The sequence below is a fragment of the Schistocerca americana genome, chromosome 7 (assembly GCF_021461395.2).
Source record: "Schistocerca americana isolate TAMUIC-IGC-003095 chromosome 7, iqSchAmer2.1, whole genome shotgun sequence".
NCBI classification, from domain to species: domain Eukaryota; kingdom Metazoa; phylum Arthropoda; class Insecta; order Orthoptera; family Acrididae; genus Schistocerca; species Schistocerca americana.
Window position 1 is genome coordinate 108,952,715 of NC_060125.1, and position 20,191 is coordinate 108,972,905.

At 39.9% G+C, this 20,191-nt stretch overlaps 1 protein-coding gene across 2 annotated transcripts in view; it reads right to left on the reverse strand.

The window, feature by feature from the left end:
- Positions 1-547: 547 nt before the first annotated feature.
- LOC124622662 (protein FAM169B-like) overlaps positions 548-20,191 on the reverse strand; it is a 111,218-nt gene continuing 91,574 nt past the window's right edge. The window contains exon 6 of one of the 2 annotated variants that reach the window (XM_047148457.1): positions 548-1,007. In XM_047148457.1, coding sequence (XP_047004413.1) covers positions 844-1,007 — 164 coding nt within the window. In that variant the 3' untranslated portion in view covers positions 548-843. The remainder of the gene's footprint in view (positions 1,008-20,191) is intronic. The other variant, XM_047148458.1, reaches the window with a different exon arrangement.

Consider the following 20,191-nt stretch of genomic DNA (forward strand, 5'->3'; position numbering starts at 1 on the left):
CCAACAATTATGTCTCACAATTTTACATATTTATTATTCATTTGACAAACCCACATTCTTACAGAAGGCAGACTGAAGTGTAGGACCTTCAGAAGGGTTATTAAGTGATAAAGAAAGCACATGTTGAGCCCTTTAAGGTGCTGAACCGTCACCTGTTCACCTGCTAAATTTGTTTTTACTATAAACAAATGAATGCAGTAAATCAAAAACCTTACAACCAATTGGGATTTGATCCAAATCCTGCCATTGTACAGTTGCTTATAAGTCTGTTAATTATGCCACTGAACTATGAATTGCTATGCTAAGTGCTGCAGTATTGAGTTTTGTCTTAGTGTTATTACACATTTGACTCCTCATGACTTCAAGTGCCTTTTCCATGTGTGAAATCCTAATACTGACCCAGAGAATATTTGTTTATCTGTTTTAAGATAGTACACACTTTGTGCTGAGTGTTAATAAGACCTAGTTACACTCATAATTACATAAGCATCCTTTACCTTAAAATTTACATCATTCAAACACCTCCAAAAACTTCACCACATGACATTATCACATTTAATTTTAAACTGCATGCTGGGTCAGAAGTGAAGACTGAATATCCCACTATATGCCTTTATTCAGACACTGTGTGCTGTAGATTTCATTATGAAGAAGAGATGCCATATAAATGAACATAAAAAGTTATACGTTAACAGAAGAAATGTTTGGGAGAAACTTGGTTTATTCTCTCTCTCTCTCTCTCTCTCTCTCTCTCTGTCTCTCCACTCTCCTCCATGGTTCTGATGAAGTGGCACAACAAACATTACTAAAATTTTCATTCATAGGTTTTTGTTCTTCAAAGGACTAAATAGGAACTTGTGAATTACTTCTTTCAGTCTTCTGTAACAGTCTTTCTTTCCTCAGAAGAGAATACCATATCAATTTTCTGTCTCCTTCTTGTCCTGTCCCTTCTACTTCCCAAAATTTTCGCCGGTATGTTGGTCTCTCTGCAAGAAATTTCTTCAGCACTGTAGAAATGAAAAACAAGCAAGTCAATCTACACTTATTCCACTAAATTGTTTAATATAAAAATCTATAGAACAAGTTACACTTAACATAACTGGAATGAGCAATGAGTATGAATTAAAACTTTCCATTAGATTCTTAGTTTTGGGAAACATTTGGCTCACTTTCAACAAGATCTTGATAAACAAGGAACTGGTTCAATCTGTTAGATTTGCTAATATACCCACCAATGATAAGCTTCCATTACACTTCATCACAATAGTGGGAACTGCAGAAGGCTGACTGGAACATAACTTGTCAAGCTGCAGGGCTGGTGGAATGTATCTGGCCAGGACAATGTAGCCGTGTGTGTGTGTGTGTGTGTGTGTGTGTGTGTGTGTGTGTGTGTGTGTGTGTGAGCGAGCGCGCGCGCGCGCGCACGTTTTTCTGTAGTAGGTATCACTTAAGGAGGATATCATCCATTGGTTCCAGGCTTGTTTATGTGTTATGTGTCTGTCGACTGCTGAACACCTCAACTATATATTGAGTTGTCACATTTCGCTCCTTCTACTAATATATTTATACCCGGAACATTTATTTTTCTGGTGACATAGTGTTGTCTGCCTCCAGTGAAGAGAAACTTCAAGAATTATGGAACAACTGAGTGCAGTATATTTGGAAGGAGACCAGAATTAAATTATAAGACTACAATAAGCATATGGAAAGAAACAGTACAAATTCCCAAGGAAGTCACTGATCGCATTGAGTTTGTATGTCAAATGTAGTTGAATACTATAACTTTATGGGCAGCAAAGTAAATAAACAGGAAAGTACAAACCGCCTAGTAAGGTAATCAGTTGTCAAAACAAAGATTTCACTGTGTCACAAATGGTAAGCTTGTAATCAGTGTGTATAACTAGTTTTGAATTTTGGCAGTGAGATACAGACTTCCATTGCAAAAATAATTTGCTTAGGAGCTATAGGAGCAACACATGTTGGGAATTAAGAGATAAAAACACAAAGAAATGGATCAGGCAACCTACTGGACTGGAAGAAATGAGTATGACTTTAAAATAAATGAAATGTAAGCGGGCAGGACACAAAGCAGGAAAACAACTTAATGGTGAAAGAAGGAACTTTATTGATAGATTAAATAAGAAAATAATAGTGGATGTCAAATGAATAATAATGGTGAACCCATAATTTGGCATAAAGGAATTTTCTAGGAATAATGAAAGAAAAACAAAGGAACTGTGCTGATTTAGTTTTCTTAGGCACTAGTGAGTGCATTATTTACCAACGGTGGATCACAAAAACTTGTTTTTAGTGAACTTTTCACTGTGTAGTGGGGAGATTAAAATAGCTTACCACATCAGGACTCAGACCCAGTACCTTACTTTTCACATTCAGCACTCTTACCAGCTGAGCTTTTCAGCCACCAATGACAATCCAGGCTCACAGCTTCAATTCTCTCCTACTTTCCAAACTTCACAGATGATCTGCTGCACATATCACTACACTACCAACAAGGAAGAAAGGATATTGAGGATTAACACCTTAGCCACAACCCAGGGGTTGTTTTTGACTCTTTTACTCTGCTGCAATGTGTGTTGTATTTTGAAACTTTCTGACAGGCTAACATCACCCATATGTAAACTAATGTGTGACCTCCTTTCCCTTCACTTCACTTCACTTCACTTCAATTAGTTTTTATGGTGTAACAGCTACTATTTCGTCTTTGAGGAGAGACCAATGAACACACTAGACAACAGAAAGATATCTTCTCTTACATCAAGCGAGGTGGCGCAGTGGTTAGCACACTGGACTCGCATTCAAGAGGATGATGATTCAAATCTGTCTCCGGCCATCCTAATTTAGGTTTTCCGTGATTTCCCTAAATCATTTCAGGCAAATGCCAGGATGGTTCCTTTGAAAGGGCATGGCCGGTTTCCTTCCACATCCTTCCCTAATCCGTCTCTGATGACTTCATTGTCGACGGGACATTAAACGCTAATCTCCTCCTCCTCCTCCTCCTCTTCTCTTACACCAGTGCTTTTGTGTGCCACCTAGAGAGAGCCTTCCTAGAATCCAATAAATATCAGCCCATCTTCTATTTGTCATACACTGAAGAGCCAAAGAAACTAGTACACCTGCCTAATATCATGTAGGGCCTACGTGAGCATGCAGAAGTACCACAACACATTGTGGCATGGACTCGAATAATGTCTGAAATATGCTGCAGGGAATTGACACCATGAACCCTGCAGGGCTGTCCATAAATCCATGAGAGTACGAGACAGTGGAGATCTCTCCTAAACACGATGCTCCAAGGCATCCCAGATATGCTCAATAATTTCATGTCTGGGGAGTCTGGTTATCAGCAGAACTGTTTAAACTCAGGAGAGTGTCACTCTGTAGCAATTCCGGACATGTGGGATGCCCCATTGTCCTGCTGGAATTGCCCATGTCCACTGGAATGTACAATGGACATGAATAGAAGCAGGTGATCAGACAGGATGCTTACCTGCACGTCATTGTCATACCTAGACGTATCAGGGATCCCATCTCATTCCAACTGCACATGCCCCACACCATTACAAAGCCTCCACCAGCTTGAACAGTCCCCTACCGATTTGCATGGCCCATGGATTTATGAGGTTGTCTACGTACCCGTACACATCCATCTGCTCAATACAATTTGAAATGAGACTCGTTCCACCAGGCAACATGCTTCCAGTCATCAGCAGTCCAGTGTCGGTGTTGATGAGCCCAGGCGAGGTGTAAAGCTTCGTGTCATGCAGTCATCAAGGGTATATGAGTAGTCCTTTGGCTCCGAAAGCCTGTATTAAAGATGTTTCATTGAATGGTTCACACGCTGACACTTACTGATGGCCGAGCGCAGCAATTAGAGGAATGGTTGCACTTCAGTTGTCGTTGGTCCCATTCTTCCAGGATCTTTTTCTGGCTGCAGTGATGTCAAAGACTTGATGTTTTACCGAATTCCTGATATTCATGGTACACTCATTAAATGGTCATATGGGAAAATCACCACTTCATCGCTACCGCAGAGGTGCTGTATCCCATCGCAAATGTGCCAACTGTAACACCACGTTCAGACTCACTTAAATCTTGATACCCTGCCATTGCAGCAGCAGTAGCCGATTTAACAACTGTGCCAGACACTTGTTGTCTTATATAGGCATTGCCGACCGCAGCACTGCATTCTGCCTGTTTACATATCTCTGTATTTGAATCCACATGCCTATACCAGTTTCTTTGGTGCTTCAGTGTTTATGGATTATATTTTAACTATGGTGAGTTAAATTATTAAATTTGATACAATAATGGGACCTATGAGATGGAATGCAATGATGACCATTCCTGCCCAATGTGAGATTGGACGCTCCCTTGTGAAATTGTGAACACATGATGTGGTAAGGAAAGTATGCAAGTGCAGCAGAGACAAATGGAGAATCAATCATTCTGTAGCAATACAGACCAAAAATGAGGAAGTCCACTGCTGTAAGTGACTTTGACAAAGTTGTTATGAACCACCACCCAAGAATGAGCATCTTGGAAATGGTGAAGCTGGTCAGCTGTTTGCCTGCTTTGTCGTGAGCATCTATGGAATGTTGTTGAAGGATGATGAAATAGCTAGTAGGTGACAAGGAGTTTGCCACTTTGTAAAGCAGAATAGGAGGCTGTCTGTGGTAGTTCTGATGACAAAACACTGTGCTGAAGCAGACACAAGAATTTTGGAGCAGTCGGTTCAGACAGAGTACATTGCTGAACGTGGGGTTCAACGGCAGTATTACCATGTTCACTCAATGACACTGTCAATGATGACTGCATTGAGCATGGGATCATCAAGACTGGCCTTCATTTATAGTGTTGACTTGACAACGGAGCATGGTGACAAGTGTGGAAATGTCTGAATTGTGGTTTGATATTTATCTGCGGCAAACTGAACTGTGGTATCCATACCACAGTGTCATTTTCTAAAAACAACAGATGCCTCAGACTGTTAACAGGCTTGGAAACGCTGTCACTAGTGAGCCAAGTAGCAAAATGTATTGTTTTCTGGTGAGACACATTTCAAGCTGTATTACAGTAAAGGTCACATACACTGTGGTGACAAACGTTGTGGGATAACACTATGTGCATGTATACAGATGGCACTAATATAGTGTACTAAACTAAAAACTAAACTCCACCTGAAAAGACCATGAAGGCCCAATGGTACTGACTAACTGTTGTGTCATCCTCAGCTCACAGGCATCACTGGATGCAGATATTGAGGGGCATGTCGTCAACACATTGCTCTCCTGGCTATATGTTAGTTTGCAAGAGTGGAGCCACTACTACTCAATCAAGTATCTTCTCAGTTTGCCTCACAAGGGCTGAGTGCACCCCACTTGCCAACAGCACTTAGCAGACCGGATGGTCACCCATCCAAGTGCTACCACAGCCTGATAGCATTTCACTTCAGTGATCTGACAGGAACCGGTGTTACCACTGCGGCAGGTCTTTGGCAGTATAGTGTACACAAGATATAAAAGAACAGTGCAGTGGTGGAGCTATCATCTGTAGTCACGTGATTCATGCAAAAAGATTTCTGAAGCGATTATGGCCGCACAATGGGAATTAACAGACTTTGAACACACTGTGGTAGTTGGAGTAGACGCATGGGATCTTACATTTTGGAAATTGTTAGGAAATTCAGTATTCTGAGAGCCACAGTGTCAAGAGTGTGTTAAGAATACCAAATTTCAGGCATTCCCTCTCACCATGGACAATGCAGCAGTTGACAGCCTTCACTTAATGACTGAGAGTAGCAGCATTTGTGTAGAGCTGTCAGTGCTAACAGACAAGTAATACTGTGTGAAATAACTGCAGAAATCAATATGGGTTGTACAACAAACATATCTGTTACGCCACTGCAGTGAGAGCTGGCATTAATGGGCTATGGCAACACACGACTGATGCGAATGCCTCTGTTAATGTCATGACACTGCCTGCAGCACCTCTCCTGGACTCATGACCGTGGACCCTAGATGACTGGGAAACCATGGCCTGGTTAGATGAGCTCTGATTTAAGTTGGTAAGAGCTGATGGTAGGGCTTGAGTGCGGCACCCCATGGTGCCATGCACCCAAGTTGTCAACAAGTCATGTGCAAGCCGGTAGCTGCTCCATAATTATGTGCACTATTTTTTTTACGTAGAATGGACTGGGTCTTGTGATCAAACTGAACTGATCACTGACTGGAAGTGGTTATGTTTGGCCACCTGGAGACCATCTGCAACCATTTATGGACTTCATGTTCCCAAACAACAATTGAATTTTTATGGATGGCAATGCATCATGTGATTTGTTTGAAGGACATTGTGGACAGTTCAAGTGAATGATCTGGCCACCAAGATCACCCAACATGAATCCCATCGAACATTTATGGGACGTAACTGAAAGATTAGCTCATGCAAAAATTACTGCACCGGTAACACTTTTGCAATTATGGATGGCTGTAGAGGCAGCATGGCTCAGTATTTCTGCAGGGACTTCCAACGATTTGTTGAGTCCATGCCATGTCAAGCTGCTGCAGTACACCAAGCAAGAGCAGGTGAGACACAATGGTAGGATGTATTCCATGACTTTGTCACTTCAGTGTATGCACTACCATGGTGACAGTAATCTGGCAGCCCGCATTTTTTTAGGAGTAGCACACAAATGTAAAGTGCAAAAGAGTCAAATGTCAGTGGATAAAATCTAGTATATTGATTCCTACAAGTTAACAACAGCTGCTACATCACAGAACCTGATGTTCTACCTCTTATGCAGAAAAACTTTGTGCGCCATAATTTTTCTTGACAATGTGTTGCCTGTTGTGGTGAGAAATGAGTAAACCTTCTTCAAAGATGACAAGTACCACTGTTTTCTTGGCTTGCATGTTATGCTATAATCAAGTCTATATACATCTGAACACTCCGATACCAGTGGGTATCAATAATTTCATTTGTAAGCCTATAACCTCATACAAAACTATTTGTACATACATATCATATTTCACGCATTGTTGGTCACATTTTATGTGAGTAGAATAATTTCAAAGTTATTTAATATGAAAATGTATACACAGTTAATTTAAATACTGTCTTTTTGAGAGACAGACATATTTAGATGTGTTGCTTACAAATGAAATTGTTGGTCTTGCTTGCTTGGTGGGAAAAGCAGTAGTAGTTTTAGGAAGATGTCATATGTAACAACTTAAGAAGAGCTGTCATGTTTCATATTTAGTTGGAGTTTGTAGAAATTATTTTGTCAGCCAAACATTTGAAATATTTAAAAATACAGAAGTTAAAGGTGTATCAATATTACAGAAGGAAAGTTGCTACTCACCATATAGCGGAGATGCTGAGTCGCGATTGGTGAGTAGCAACTTTCCTTCTCTAATATTGTTACATTCCATCCTGGACTTTCCACTGTTTGAAGTTAAAGGTGTAAATGTTTATTATTTCATAGTTAGTGATCCTTCATACTGTTACAATGCTGAAAAACTTCACATTTCATCGCAGAAGAAAATCTGGAGACTACAATCATACTCTGAAGACAATGAAGCCAAGATATAAAACCAGCTAAGTACTAAATATAAAAACTATTTAATGTGGACACCTCCACCTTTAAAGTTCTGCAAATTGACATACACGTGTAGTCAGATCTGTCAATGTTGGATTGCCCTTTTATTGAAAGGGCATCTTACAATGTTCACCTTCAATGTCACTCAAAGAAAATTTCTGGGATATGGTTGGCTGCAACTCACTCATTATGACCCTCTAGCAACCAATACTGCTACCTTCTGAACACATATACAAAATGCATGAAAAGAGATTCTTTAGGGGTGTATCTAGGACCTGTTTAAATTCATGCCACTGTTATAGAGCCACTGATCATATTAATAAAGGAGATGGGGCAGGGGGTCACTGGTGTGCTTCACTCCACACTGAATTGTCAAAGTCAGAAATCATGTAGTTTTTTAATACTGATTATTTATGTATTGTCACAAACTTAATCTGTGATAGAAAGTTCATCAAAGGTGAATGTATCCTCCTTGGTGTTGCAATTTTTGTAAACAGTAGTGGTGTAATGGTTAGAATTTCTGCCTAGCAAGCAAGAAGACCTGGCTTCAAGTCCTGCCGCAGCACAAATTTTAATTCATTTTGTCTGTGTCGATCATTGTCATAGATAATAAAAAGAGACTTAAATATCTCAGGGAAACATTTAATTATAATAGTATATCTCTCTAATTTTAACTGTTCCGTGTAAATAAGATGCAGAGTTTTTTGTGAAAATGCAACAATAAGTATCACAGCTTCAAAATAAACTCAGTTCATAATTTTGGTATTTATTTCATGCATTAGTCAAATTGATCACAAGTTTTTAACAATGGACTTAATCTGCATGTTAATCATTCATACATTACACTCCTTATATCCCATTAAGAAGGAGGACTTTCACAGCTATGATATTCATGAAAGTACATATTAATGAAGGACTAGAAAATCACAGATGCTAATCTATATACAGAGATGCATTTGGTTAGAACACAGCTCTCCTCCCTGTTATCGGTTTTCCAAACCTTGAGATCGCACCTCTCATTCAAATAGCTCCTGGATTGGCCTCACAAGACTGAGTGCATCCTATTATCATTCTCTCACCAATGGCCTTGAAGCTAGGTACTCTGTACACCAGTCAGAGACACTGACCATACCGTCTTATTAATTTTTTTTGCTTATGCTAAATTTATGCCTGGGATAGCGGAGAGGGAGTGTAGCGTAACAGGCTGTTTTGTAGGAAATAGGACTCAATGTTAAACTTAGCTGACAACATATGTCAGAAGATTTCTTAATGTGTATGTTAGAAAAAAGAACTGGACAGCTCACTATGAGGGAAAATGTATGAAGAGACAAAGTAATCCATGGAAGTTGTATGTGTGAGGAGTGGTACAGGTGCTGAAACACCAGCACCTGCTATGATGTGTGGCCACTTACTCCATGATGTTGTCATGCTAGAGATGAGCTTGCCCCCTTGAATAGTGCCACAGTTGACAATGCACGATTGGCTTCTTCTCAGTGTCAAGATATGAAAAAGTGTTTATCTGGACCTTGAGTGATGATCTGTCACATATTGAATATTGTCTGCTCAGGCAACTGTAACACTAATCTGGTGTCCTGAAAGATGTTAATATGATGTAATGTTGTTTATGATGTTGAAGAATATATACATTAAACTGATGTCCGTGTATTTGTTGATTTTGTTACAATAGTAGCAGAATAGCCTCTCTTACAACTCTAAACACAACTGCCATGTGAAGAAGAATGATTACCATGGCAGACAAATGTAATGTTGTTTATGATGTTGAAGAATAATGTCCAGGTATTTGTTGATTTGGTAACAATAGTAGGAGAACAGCCTCTTTTACAGTTCCATGTATAACTGCCAGGTGAAGTAGAATGATTAACATGGCAGACCAGAACTCAGTAGTGGGCCTGGTTTACTACTGCGAAAGGCCACCAAATTATTTATAGAAATAGTGAGTATTCAGAACATCTGACGAGATGATGTATGCATTTGCATGTACTACATACATAAGTACAAGCGTCAATCAAATCACCATGCTGCAACATTTGGCGCCCACTGACAGGCACAAATAATAGTGGTGCAGTGGAGAGAGAGCAATTATTACAAAAAAAGAAAATTTTGAAAAATTTATAAAAATTTTACTAAGGAGTGAGGCCCATTGACAATGGACAATAACAATACTATATTTTTTAAAAAATTTCTACTTCACTAAGTGAAGTCAAGAATTGTTTGTTAGTAGTTGGAAAAAAGCAAAAGCCTCTGACCATGGCGAATCAATATGAATCGCTGATAATGATGAAGTGGGAGCAGCTTGCTGTCTATGAGGAGCCATCCCTGCTTCAATTAGCCATCTGGAAATCTGTTCCACGAGACTATGAGACTTCACTCAATGATGCCAATGCTAGACAACCCACTGCTGTCAGTCCAGCCCACATATTTAGTGAGCTGATAAAGTGATAAACAAATTGTATTAGTAGCTTAAGTGGTATATGATGGTAACACTGTGAGTGGGAGAGCCTGTGGTTAAACAAAAACATTGTTCTTAAGAGAATATTGTGTATATGTGCTTATATGCCAATAATAACACATGCAATGTCATCAGAAATACTGGTAGGGCTCCATTATTTTCCTAGTTAAATTAATGAATGAGTTAAAAATTGAGTTATGAGATGATTTAGGCAAAATTTTGACAATTCCAAAACAGAATTGTTTGCTAGCATAGAAACTACAAAAGTTAATTTAGAAAAGCTGGAAAATGATTTAGATGTCCATATCAGGGAATTGGGGCAAGAGGAAGTATAAACAAGCAATAGAATTTTAGAATCACAAACATCACTGGATTCTTATAGATGGGAGGCCAGACAGAAAACTGAGAAACATTGTGATTTGTGATTTAGTAAGGACTGAGGCAGAAGAACAATTATTAGAGTATAATAATTAGAGACTGGTGAACTAGTTTGGAGGAAAAAGTAAAAGGTACAGTTGATCAGAGATATCACAAACAAGATTTTATGTTCACTAACGCATCTCATTTGGAGGAAGATGCTTTGAAGACAGAACAAGAATTTAATAAATAGAGAAAACAAACCAAAGCTACAGAAAAGAGTATGACAGAACAGAATTGGGGTATCAAATGAAATCTTAGAACAACTTCAGTTAGGCAGCAACATGAATTTAGCAAATGACTTCCCTAAATTTGAATAGGACAAAGACATATATCCTACGTGTTTTTATGAGTACTCTCACAAACCCTGCCTCAATGTTGGGAGGATTCCAGAAAGATAGATTTTGTATTGAATTACCTGACAGGGGATGTGGTTGTATGGGATACCACACATTCAGAAGAATTCAATTCGTGGAGGGACTTTCAAGAAACTTAAAAGAAAGTATTGATCTCATGCTGCACAGAAAGAATTAACTTTGGAACTACCAGACCATCAGTATTATAACAGTTTTTGGGGAGTTACAAGAAATATTAGAGTGGCATCTGACTGGGGCTAAGTATTGAGATCACCAGTTGCAGGAAACACGTTTACTAAAAGTATTATGCTAGCAAAGAGATATGGTTCAGAGGTTGGTCAACAGTAAACAATCTTTCATCTTTCATTGAAAGTTTAGGCACTTTAAATATGGAAAGAGGGAAATTCATGTCAGGGGACAATAGGTCTCAAGAGGCACATGAGAACAACTGACACTCAAACAGATTTTCAAAAAAGAAAGAGAGAGAGAGAGCGAGAGAGAGAGAGAGAGAGAGAGAGAGAGAGAGAGAGAGAAACTGATTTTTGTAGGGTCAATAATGTTGCACACCAAAGGAATAATAAAAGAAAGCAGAAACAACAAAATATGACATCACACATGTTTGTACCCAACCAGGCTGCAGACACAGAGGGTGTATTATGAGTTTAGAAACTGAAGTCAGGACCTGGAACACTGTAGTGCAACAGCTAGGACCTTATGTAAGGAAACTCATTGCTTTCACACACAAGATACCAACAAAAGAGCGACTTTTACAGGAAGTTACAGAGAAGGAAGAACCACATAAACAGCAGCAGGAGATATTTTGAACAGTAAAATTGACTTATACATAGACACAGGTAGTGATGTATCAACCAAACTGTGGCCCACCAATATTCCCAGCAACAGGAGTCTGTATAGTAGGAATAACTGGCATCAAATGAAAAGTAATTAAACAGGAAAAAAGATTACCAATCAAAATTGGTGACTGTTGTTTCCTGCAAACTTTATTAGTAGTGTTTCACATAAATGTAAGCATTAACTGGCTGATAACTAATAAAGTTAACTTAGATTTCAGGAACAAAGAAGCATCGTGATACTCTGGAAATTCCACGGATAAGGTATTGTTAAAAGTAATCAGGGGAGAGAACTCTTGATGATTAGTGGCATATACAGAATTAATCAGCAAAAAACATTTATTTGGTGATAGTGAATCCATGGAACAAATAACATAAAAACCTCAGAAGTCGAAGGTGTTAAATGATGTAGAGAAACAAGGGTTATTCTGGATATTGTCCAAATACCAAGAGGTACTTTTGGATAATCCTGGAGTACTTGGTGATTACATGCGTAAACTAAAGATGGAAGGTAGTACACCTATCTTTTGTAAACTATAGCCTGTTCTTTTAAATTTGCAATTAGTAGTACAAGAGGAAATTTGTAAAACAGTAGCTAATGGAATAATTCAAAGAAGCAAGAGTCTGTGTAAGAGTCCATTACTAGTTGTGCAAAAAGCCACAGGAGGCATACCGTTAGTTCTAGAACCACGAGTGTTGAATAAACATATCAAAACAAAACATGCTCACCCAGTGTGCACTGAGGAATTGTTGTATAAGTTTGAAAACACACAATATTTCAGTTCAATAGGTCTCATTGTAGCTAAGGGCAGATGACATTACATGAAGATTCCAGACTGGTTAGTGCCTTCCTGTTTGAAGGAAAATCATACCAATTTAAAATACTACCATTTGATTTAAATATTTCAGTATCAGTGTTCACTAGAGCACTTGATGAAGCCGTAGGTAATAAGTTATTGCAAGATCTGATAATTTATGTCGATCATATGTTGTTAATTGCAAAAATGTGGAATGAACTTTGTAATGTCCTTACCAGGATTTTAAGTAGTCTCTACAGAAAGAGTATTACTATCAAGTTATCTAAATCACACTTTGGAAGAAGTGAACTTAAATTTATAGGACACATTGTGGGAGCAGAATGTATACAACCCAACCCCAATAGAATAAGGGTATTAAAAGAATGTCCAGAACCTCAAAATGTGAAACAGTTGTGCTCGTTTCTAGGGCTAGCCAGATTCTACAGATGATTCATAAAAAGACAACCAATGAATGAGCCAAGACTTCTGGCTTCATTAAAATACAGAGCAGTTTGGGAATGGGATAAAAAAACTTCAGAGACTTTTGGTAATATTAACAAGCATTAGTCAAGGCACACTGAAGCATCCAAAAATGAATGAAACTTTAACGTTTACTAAAGGTGCATCAGATTATGGAATCACTTGCAAATTATTTGAAGGTGACTGGGACCAGGAGTTAGGTACTCACAGTACCACAGCATTTGCCAGCTGAACCTTAGATAAACACAAAGTTAATTATACAGCCACAGAAAAGGAACAAGTGATAGTTTGGAATGTACAAAAATTTTAAACATTAGCGTGAGGTTCAAAGACAATGATAAATAGATATCACTACATATCACAATATAATACCAGACCTGCCCTTTAGGGATGAGTACAGCAACAAAATCTGAAGGACCTGGGTCCATCTTTGCAGTGAATTTCATGACGTGTTGCTACACTAATGATGAGTTTATGAAAATCATAGACGCAATATATCAAATGATACATACTTAAATGAAAAATTGTGATTACTACAAGCTTTACCAAGTACATAAACAAACTTACGACGATTTTTTGTTTTGGAGTAATGATAAAAATACCAATCCCTGGCAATTATGTATCCCCTACCAGATAGAATCCAACTTAGTATGGTATATACACAACAGATGTGGATGTTTTGGTATCAGGAAATATATTGAATATATCATAAAGTTTTACTATTTTAAGAACTTCAGTAGAAAGGTGACAAATATAAGTAGATCTTGTAGAATGTGCCAAAAGTAAAGGAAAATAATTCTGGGAAAAGATGCAAGTGGTACCCAATAATACCTAAGTCATATATGATTTGACAGAAGCCAATTTATTTTGATCCCATTCAGAAGGAAGAAGGGGTGTTAAATATATTTTTGTGTTATAGAGTGCTGGTCAAAATATGTAAAACTCTATCCTATTAAGGCAGCCAATATTAAACCTGTAATATACAGTTTATGAGAATATTTCTGTTGTATCCTGCTACTAGTGCATGTGCACTACAGAAGCTGTGGTGTGTACTTAATCAACCACAACTGTATTTGTGCAGGACGGCCATTAGAGGCCATCTGTAGAAAGCATGCACACGGCATGGTCTCCACGGCACTGTCTACAGGTGACTTGCACCTAGATACCCGTGGAGCAGCACTGGCTCACTCTCACTACCTTCTTTTAGTTGGTGTCACTCACATCAGTTCTTTTACATATTGCACCTTCTGTTATATGTGGAGTCATGAAACACTCAGAGGTTAATGAATAAACCCATGTTTGTGTTACTTGGATCAGTTTCATGTAATACTTTGTTTCTACACAACTGGTGACAAGTTTGGAATGGTTTCCTTGTGTGCATTCTTTAAGTGCGGTTTCATCAGGTTTAGTCATTATGGACACTGTGCTACTGGTCCTGGGTGAACAACTTACATCAGCAGTGACCACTCTGCCAGCTTCCATTAACAGGCAGGATATCATACCACCAGTCTATCCACCCAATTTTCCTCTGTTTGATGATTCAGTGAAGTACTGGGAAGCTTATGAAAATGGACTCAGACAGCATTTTTTGGCTTTTGGTGTGATAGACTCAAATTTGTGCAAAGCCTTATTTCTCTCGTGGGTTCCACATAAGGTGTATCACATACAGTGTCAGTGCTGTTTATTGTCCAATTACCATCACAAATGAACTTACGTCACAGCAGTGCCACAAGAAACCAAACCAGTCATAGAGTGCTCGGGCAACCAAGCTTCACAGGCTTAGCCGTAAGTGTTAATTTGTTACTGATGCTCATAACGATTCTTATGCAGACTCTATGATGCATGGTACAATTATCCATTTAGCTCCGTATAAGAAAGTGTGCCAGAAGGATTTACCCCATGAAAACTGCTCTTGGCAGAAGTTTTGCAAATACCACAATCTTTTGAAGTTTCTTAGGTAGCAGGTGACCAAATTGAAGCATGGGGTGACGTGGCAGTAGTGTGACAAGATATGTTCACCAGGACGACAGGTGGCTTGCATGAGGAAATGGCAGCAGTGGTGATAAACATGCAGCCCTAGTGCCGAGCAGCCCAAGGCTGGCCCCAACAGCCATGACCACCACAGGCCCAGCGTCAGTATTCTCTGTTTCCATACTGTCCTTTCTGTTTTGACTGACACAAATGTTTGGCATGCCCTTAAATGCTGGGCTCCTTGTAATGCTTGCCAGAAGAAAAGTCAAACTGCCTCCGTATCTCATTCACCGGAGGCTGCTCAGGGTATGGACATGGACAAAAACTACGTGATGTCAATGCTTGTGACTTCTTCCAAGTTATTTATCAAGTTAAGTATTTTTTCACTAAGTGCTCTGGCTACAGATCAACACAGGTGATGTAGTGACAGTATTGAATTCTCAAACCTCTGTGAGTTTAGTCTTGCCACCACTGAAACTGGTCATGCAGAAGCTGGTCAGTTATAACAAACAGAACATTGTGCAGTTGGGACAGTTTATGGCATCTGCCTCTTACAAGTCAGTGGTTCGTTCCATTGTATTTTGATATTTGCTGATGTCGGTGTTGAAAACTTGTTCAGGATGGACACATTTCAGGCATTTGGATTTTCTATCAGAGAAGCAGTTCACCTTGTGTCTGATAAGGCACCATATTCTTGATAGAAAACATTGTGTGATGAACTAACAGACTTGTTTTTGGACGTTACAGGGTATGCAATGAATTTTTCTGCTCATAATTCTTTGAAATCCACGGTTCAACCTCGTTTTTGTTGCACACATGCTATATCTGGTGAACTGAAAGATCAAGCGAAAGCTAAATTGGAGATACTTAATCTCTACGGGCTGGTGCAACCTGTCATCACTAGAGAATGGTCATCTTCAATGGTTGTAGTTCAGAAGCTGTTGGGATAACCTCACCTCTGTGGCGAGTTCAGTATAACTGTCAGTGTGCAGTCGATCATGGATACTTATCCTCTCCCATGCCAAAAGGAACTGTTGGCAAAAATGTAAGTCATCCAGTACTTTTCTGAACTGATTTGGCTGAAGCATATCTGCTTGTTCCTGTGGACAACAGTCTCAGCAATTTCTGGTTCTGAATACTCCTTTTGGTCTTTATCCAATATTTGTACCTTCAATGTTTACAGCAACTGACTATGTCCAGCTCGGGTTGGATGATATTGTTGTCTTGGGCTCCTCCGTGGCTGATCACTTGAACAATCTGTGCAATTAGTTTTCTGTCTTACAGTCTGCAGGCTTATAGTGTCACCTTGTGAAATCTGGTTTTTTTCCCAACCTTCTATTGTTTATTTATGGTTCAAGGTCTCGTAGGATATGGTTCAACTCTCCTGCTACATCTGTGCCTTTGCCCTCGACCACAAAGGAGCTTCACGCCTTCCTAGGGAATATAGAGCGCTACCATATATTCCTGCTATGGGCGGCCACATTGGTCCACCTGTTACATGCGTTGTTATGCAAGAATGTACCTTTCTGCTGGACCCCAGATTGTGAACATGCTTTTCAAATGTTGAAATCCATACTACTCTAGGCTCCTTATCCAGCTACATTCTTTCCGGAATAGGACACAGTTTCGGTGACTGACAACTCACAGTATGGCCTTGGCACAGTCCTAGAGCACTGATATGCCAACAGCTCTGAATGACTGATTGCTTTTGTCTCTAAATATTTCACTTTCAGCCAGCAGCATTACTCTTGAGTGGAAAAGGATACCCTTTCCACAGTCTATGCACTCCAGAAATTTCATTTTTTTTCTTTTTTTTTTATGGCTCCAAGTTTTGCCTTACTATTGAGCAGAAACCCTAGGTTTCCTTGTTTAACCCTCATACTTCCTTGCCTGATAAGGCAGCACACCCCCCACAACACTGGGTACTGTTCTTGTCTCACTACAATTATGAAATCCATTTTTGACCTATGTCTAAACATGCCAATGCGCATGCCTTATCCCACCTTCCTGTGGGCCCTGTTCCCAACTTTCATCATTAAGAAATGCTTTGCTTCATCTTGATACCAAAATGCAGGTCGCAGTCAAGAGTTCAGTCAAGAGTTTGCCAATTAAAAGCTTGTGCATAGTAGCAGCTATTGCCACTGACCTGACTCTCTGCCAGATGGTTCATTTTGTTCAACAAGGATGACCACATAAACTGCTGGGTCAGACTTCAGACCCCTTGTCTGTTTTGTCACAGCTTGTGAGCAGTGCCCAGCAACATGCAGCTCAGGGTCTCTCTGCCCCCTGGTCCGCTCCATGCCAGCATTGAGAAAGCATTCACGTAGATTTTGTGGGTACTTTCTTGAATTCTTATGGGCTCTTGGTTGTGGATGCATTTTCTCAGTTTCCTTACATTCTCCTGTGTGACTCAACATCAGCAGACGTTACAATTTGAGCACATTTGAGAGTTTTTTTCTATTGAGAGATTGCCTTGCACCTTATGTTCTGACAATGAGCCGCACGCCTTGCACCTATTTTGTTCCCATCATGGCACTTGTCATGTTAAGGCTCCACAATTCCACCCTCCATTATATGGTGAGGCGGAACGACTAGTGCATATGTTCAAGTCCCAGATGAAAAAGTTTGTTAAGGATTCGTTGCTGAACAAAGCCCTTCTCCATTTTCTGATCAACTATCATGTCACACCTCTGGGGGAGTTGCTTCATGGCCAGCAGCTGCACATGCTCTTCCACTTCCTGCGGCCTGTGTCGCACCTGCCACTGTCGGGTTCATTCAGCTGCTTCATGCTGGGATTGCTGGTGTGGACACATAGCCCTTTGGTCATTGGCCACTGTTGTCCACCACTGGGGAGGCCATCTCTTTGACATCTGTATGGCCAACAAGCTGATGGTGCGACATTTTGATCAGTTGTGCCCTCGCTTGCCACCAGAAGCTACTGGTTCACAGGTACAGCCCCTGTAGCTGCAGTCTGCCCCACACCCTCCAGCTCAAGCCTGTCATTGCCTGTTGTGGGAACATCACTACGCCTTTGGTTGCCTCCTCCACATGTGGCACTCTGGGGTTCCAGCTTCCCAGTGCCAGGCAATGGTCCATCTCCAACTTTGGGTCCACTGCTGCAGCCTGCTGTTCTGGTTGGGCTGCATACACTGGCCTCCTTGGCATCATCGCTTCAGCCATGGTTGCCAGTGGCTCCAGCCCTGTCTCCTCAACACTGGGACCTGCCAGTTGATGATGCAGAGATGGCGACGGCATCCTCTCTGGCACTGTGTGGGCCCACCACCATTGGGGATTCTCCCTTATCTCCCCAGCACATAATCCTACCCCCACTGTTGGCATCACCTGCTGCCACTCCAGATCTGATGGCTGTGTCTCTCATCAGGCCACTGGCATCTCCTCCACTGGCTGGGAGACCTGTTCACACAAGGGGGAGGAGTGCTGCATCCTACTACTAGTGTGTGTGTGTGTGCTGAGTGTAGTGACACCACATGTATGCACTTAAATCAGTCGTCATCTGTATCAGCATGGGCGGCCACTACAGGATGCCTGTAGGAGATGTGCACATGGCACAGTCCCTGCCACATGGTCTACTGGTGACACACACCTATTTACTCACGGAGCATCACTGATTCACTCTCGCTATGTTCTTTTAGTTGGTGAGGCTCACATCAGTTGTTTTGTGTATCACTTACATTGCACCTTCTTCATGATTCTTTTGTCTTGTTATATGTTGCGTCATGAGAGGCTCATTTCTCTTATTGTTCAGAGGTTTACGAATAAAACCATATTTGTGTTACTTGGATTAGTTTTATGTATTACTTGGTTACTACAACTTTGTTAGCATCGGAAAACCATGTCGACTGCTGACAGACAGTGGATCTCAGTTTAAAAGTACTACCTTTAAACAGTTCTTAGAGTGACAAGGCTTTAAGCATATTAGTGTGTCCAAATATCATCTGTAATTGAATCAAGAGTGAATGGGTGATGAAGGAAATTGGCACAATTTGTAAAACATTCTGCTCTGAAAGGCATACTTCTTGGGCTCAGTTTATTCCAGAATTTCAAGCATTTAAAACAAACTATGGCACCTTTCTACACGGTTATCACCCGTTTAAGATTTAGGTGAACCTTTCATAGAAGAACCTCTATTGAAATTGTTTTATTGGCCTACTGGTACATTAATACAGCCAAATGATATGCAAAAAGTGGTACAATTTGTTTAAGCAAGCAAATATCAGAGTGCACAGTTTTCATAAAAATGATAGTACACCTAACTTCTGTATTGGCGAGTTATTATTGGTGAAAGATCATCCACAGACTTTTGGATTAAAATAGGAAATGAGTAAATTTTTTCTGACTTGCATTGGCCCTTATTAAATAGTTGGAATTCCACACCCTAAGGCAGTGTTCACTACTAGTGTTGTGTCCCTTGTCCATTATCCCCATTACTCACGGCATTTTGCCAATTCCTGTAAGAGTTCAAGGCTGGTGTGCATCTGTGCTGAAGAGATCATTCGCCATCCTTGCCTTAATTATATAGACGTGGTGTCTGTTCTTTTGGACATATCCGAAAAACAGACACAACATATATAGAAATAAATGACTTGAGACTAGTGGTTTGGAATCTTGATGGTTCAAGGACACAGGCCTAACATACGAATACATCCTCACCCATACATACCCATAAATACAGCAAGAAGCAAACTCTTAACATATACAAACAAAGAAGCACTTATTGTGCTGAGATTGCTTTCAGTGTTAGTTATGTCATCTTTCATTAGTGTGGGGGATGCTACTAAAGTAACTCAGTCTCTTAGAAGGAAGTGAATGACATGCTAACATTTTAAATATATGGATAACAGTAAATCAAGCAACAGGAGAAAAGGGGTATAAAATTACTACAAACAAACACCGTTGTTAAGAAGGTAACATAGAATTTCTAAAAGGAGAGGAATAATGTAAGGCTATTAGGAGGAAGAACACGAAATATTAAAGGAAGAAATAGGTAATTTAAGGATAGTGTTATGCAGGAGGATGTGAGTGGCAATAAAGTTGTATAAGCGAGGTGGTCAGGTGCTCCATGACATAGTATTGAGGGCAATGAAAAATAAATAAATAAATGGAGATTGGGTAGTAAAATCAAACAATGGAAAATCCAGGACAGAATATGATAACAATATGAAAAGGAAAGCTTGCTACTCACCATATAGAGGAGATACTGAGACACAGACACG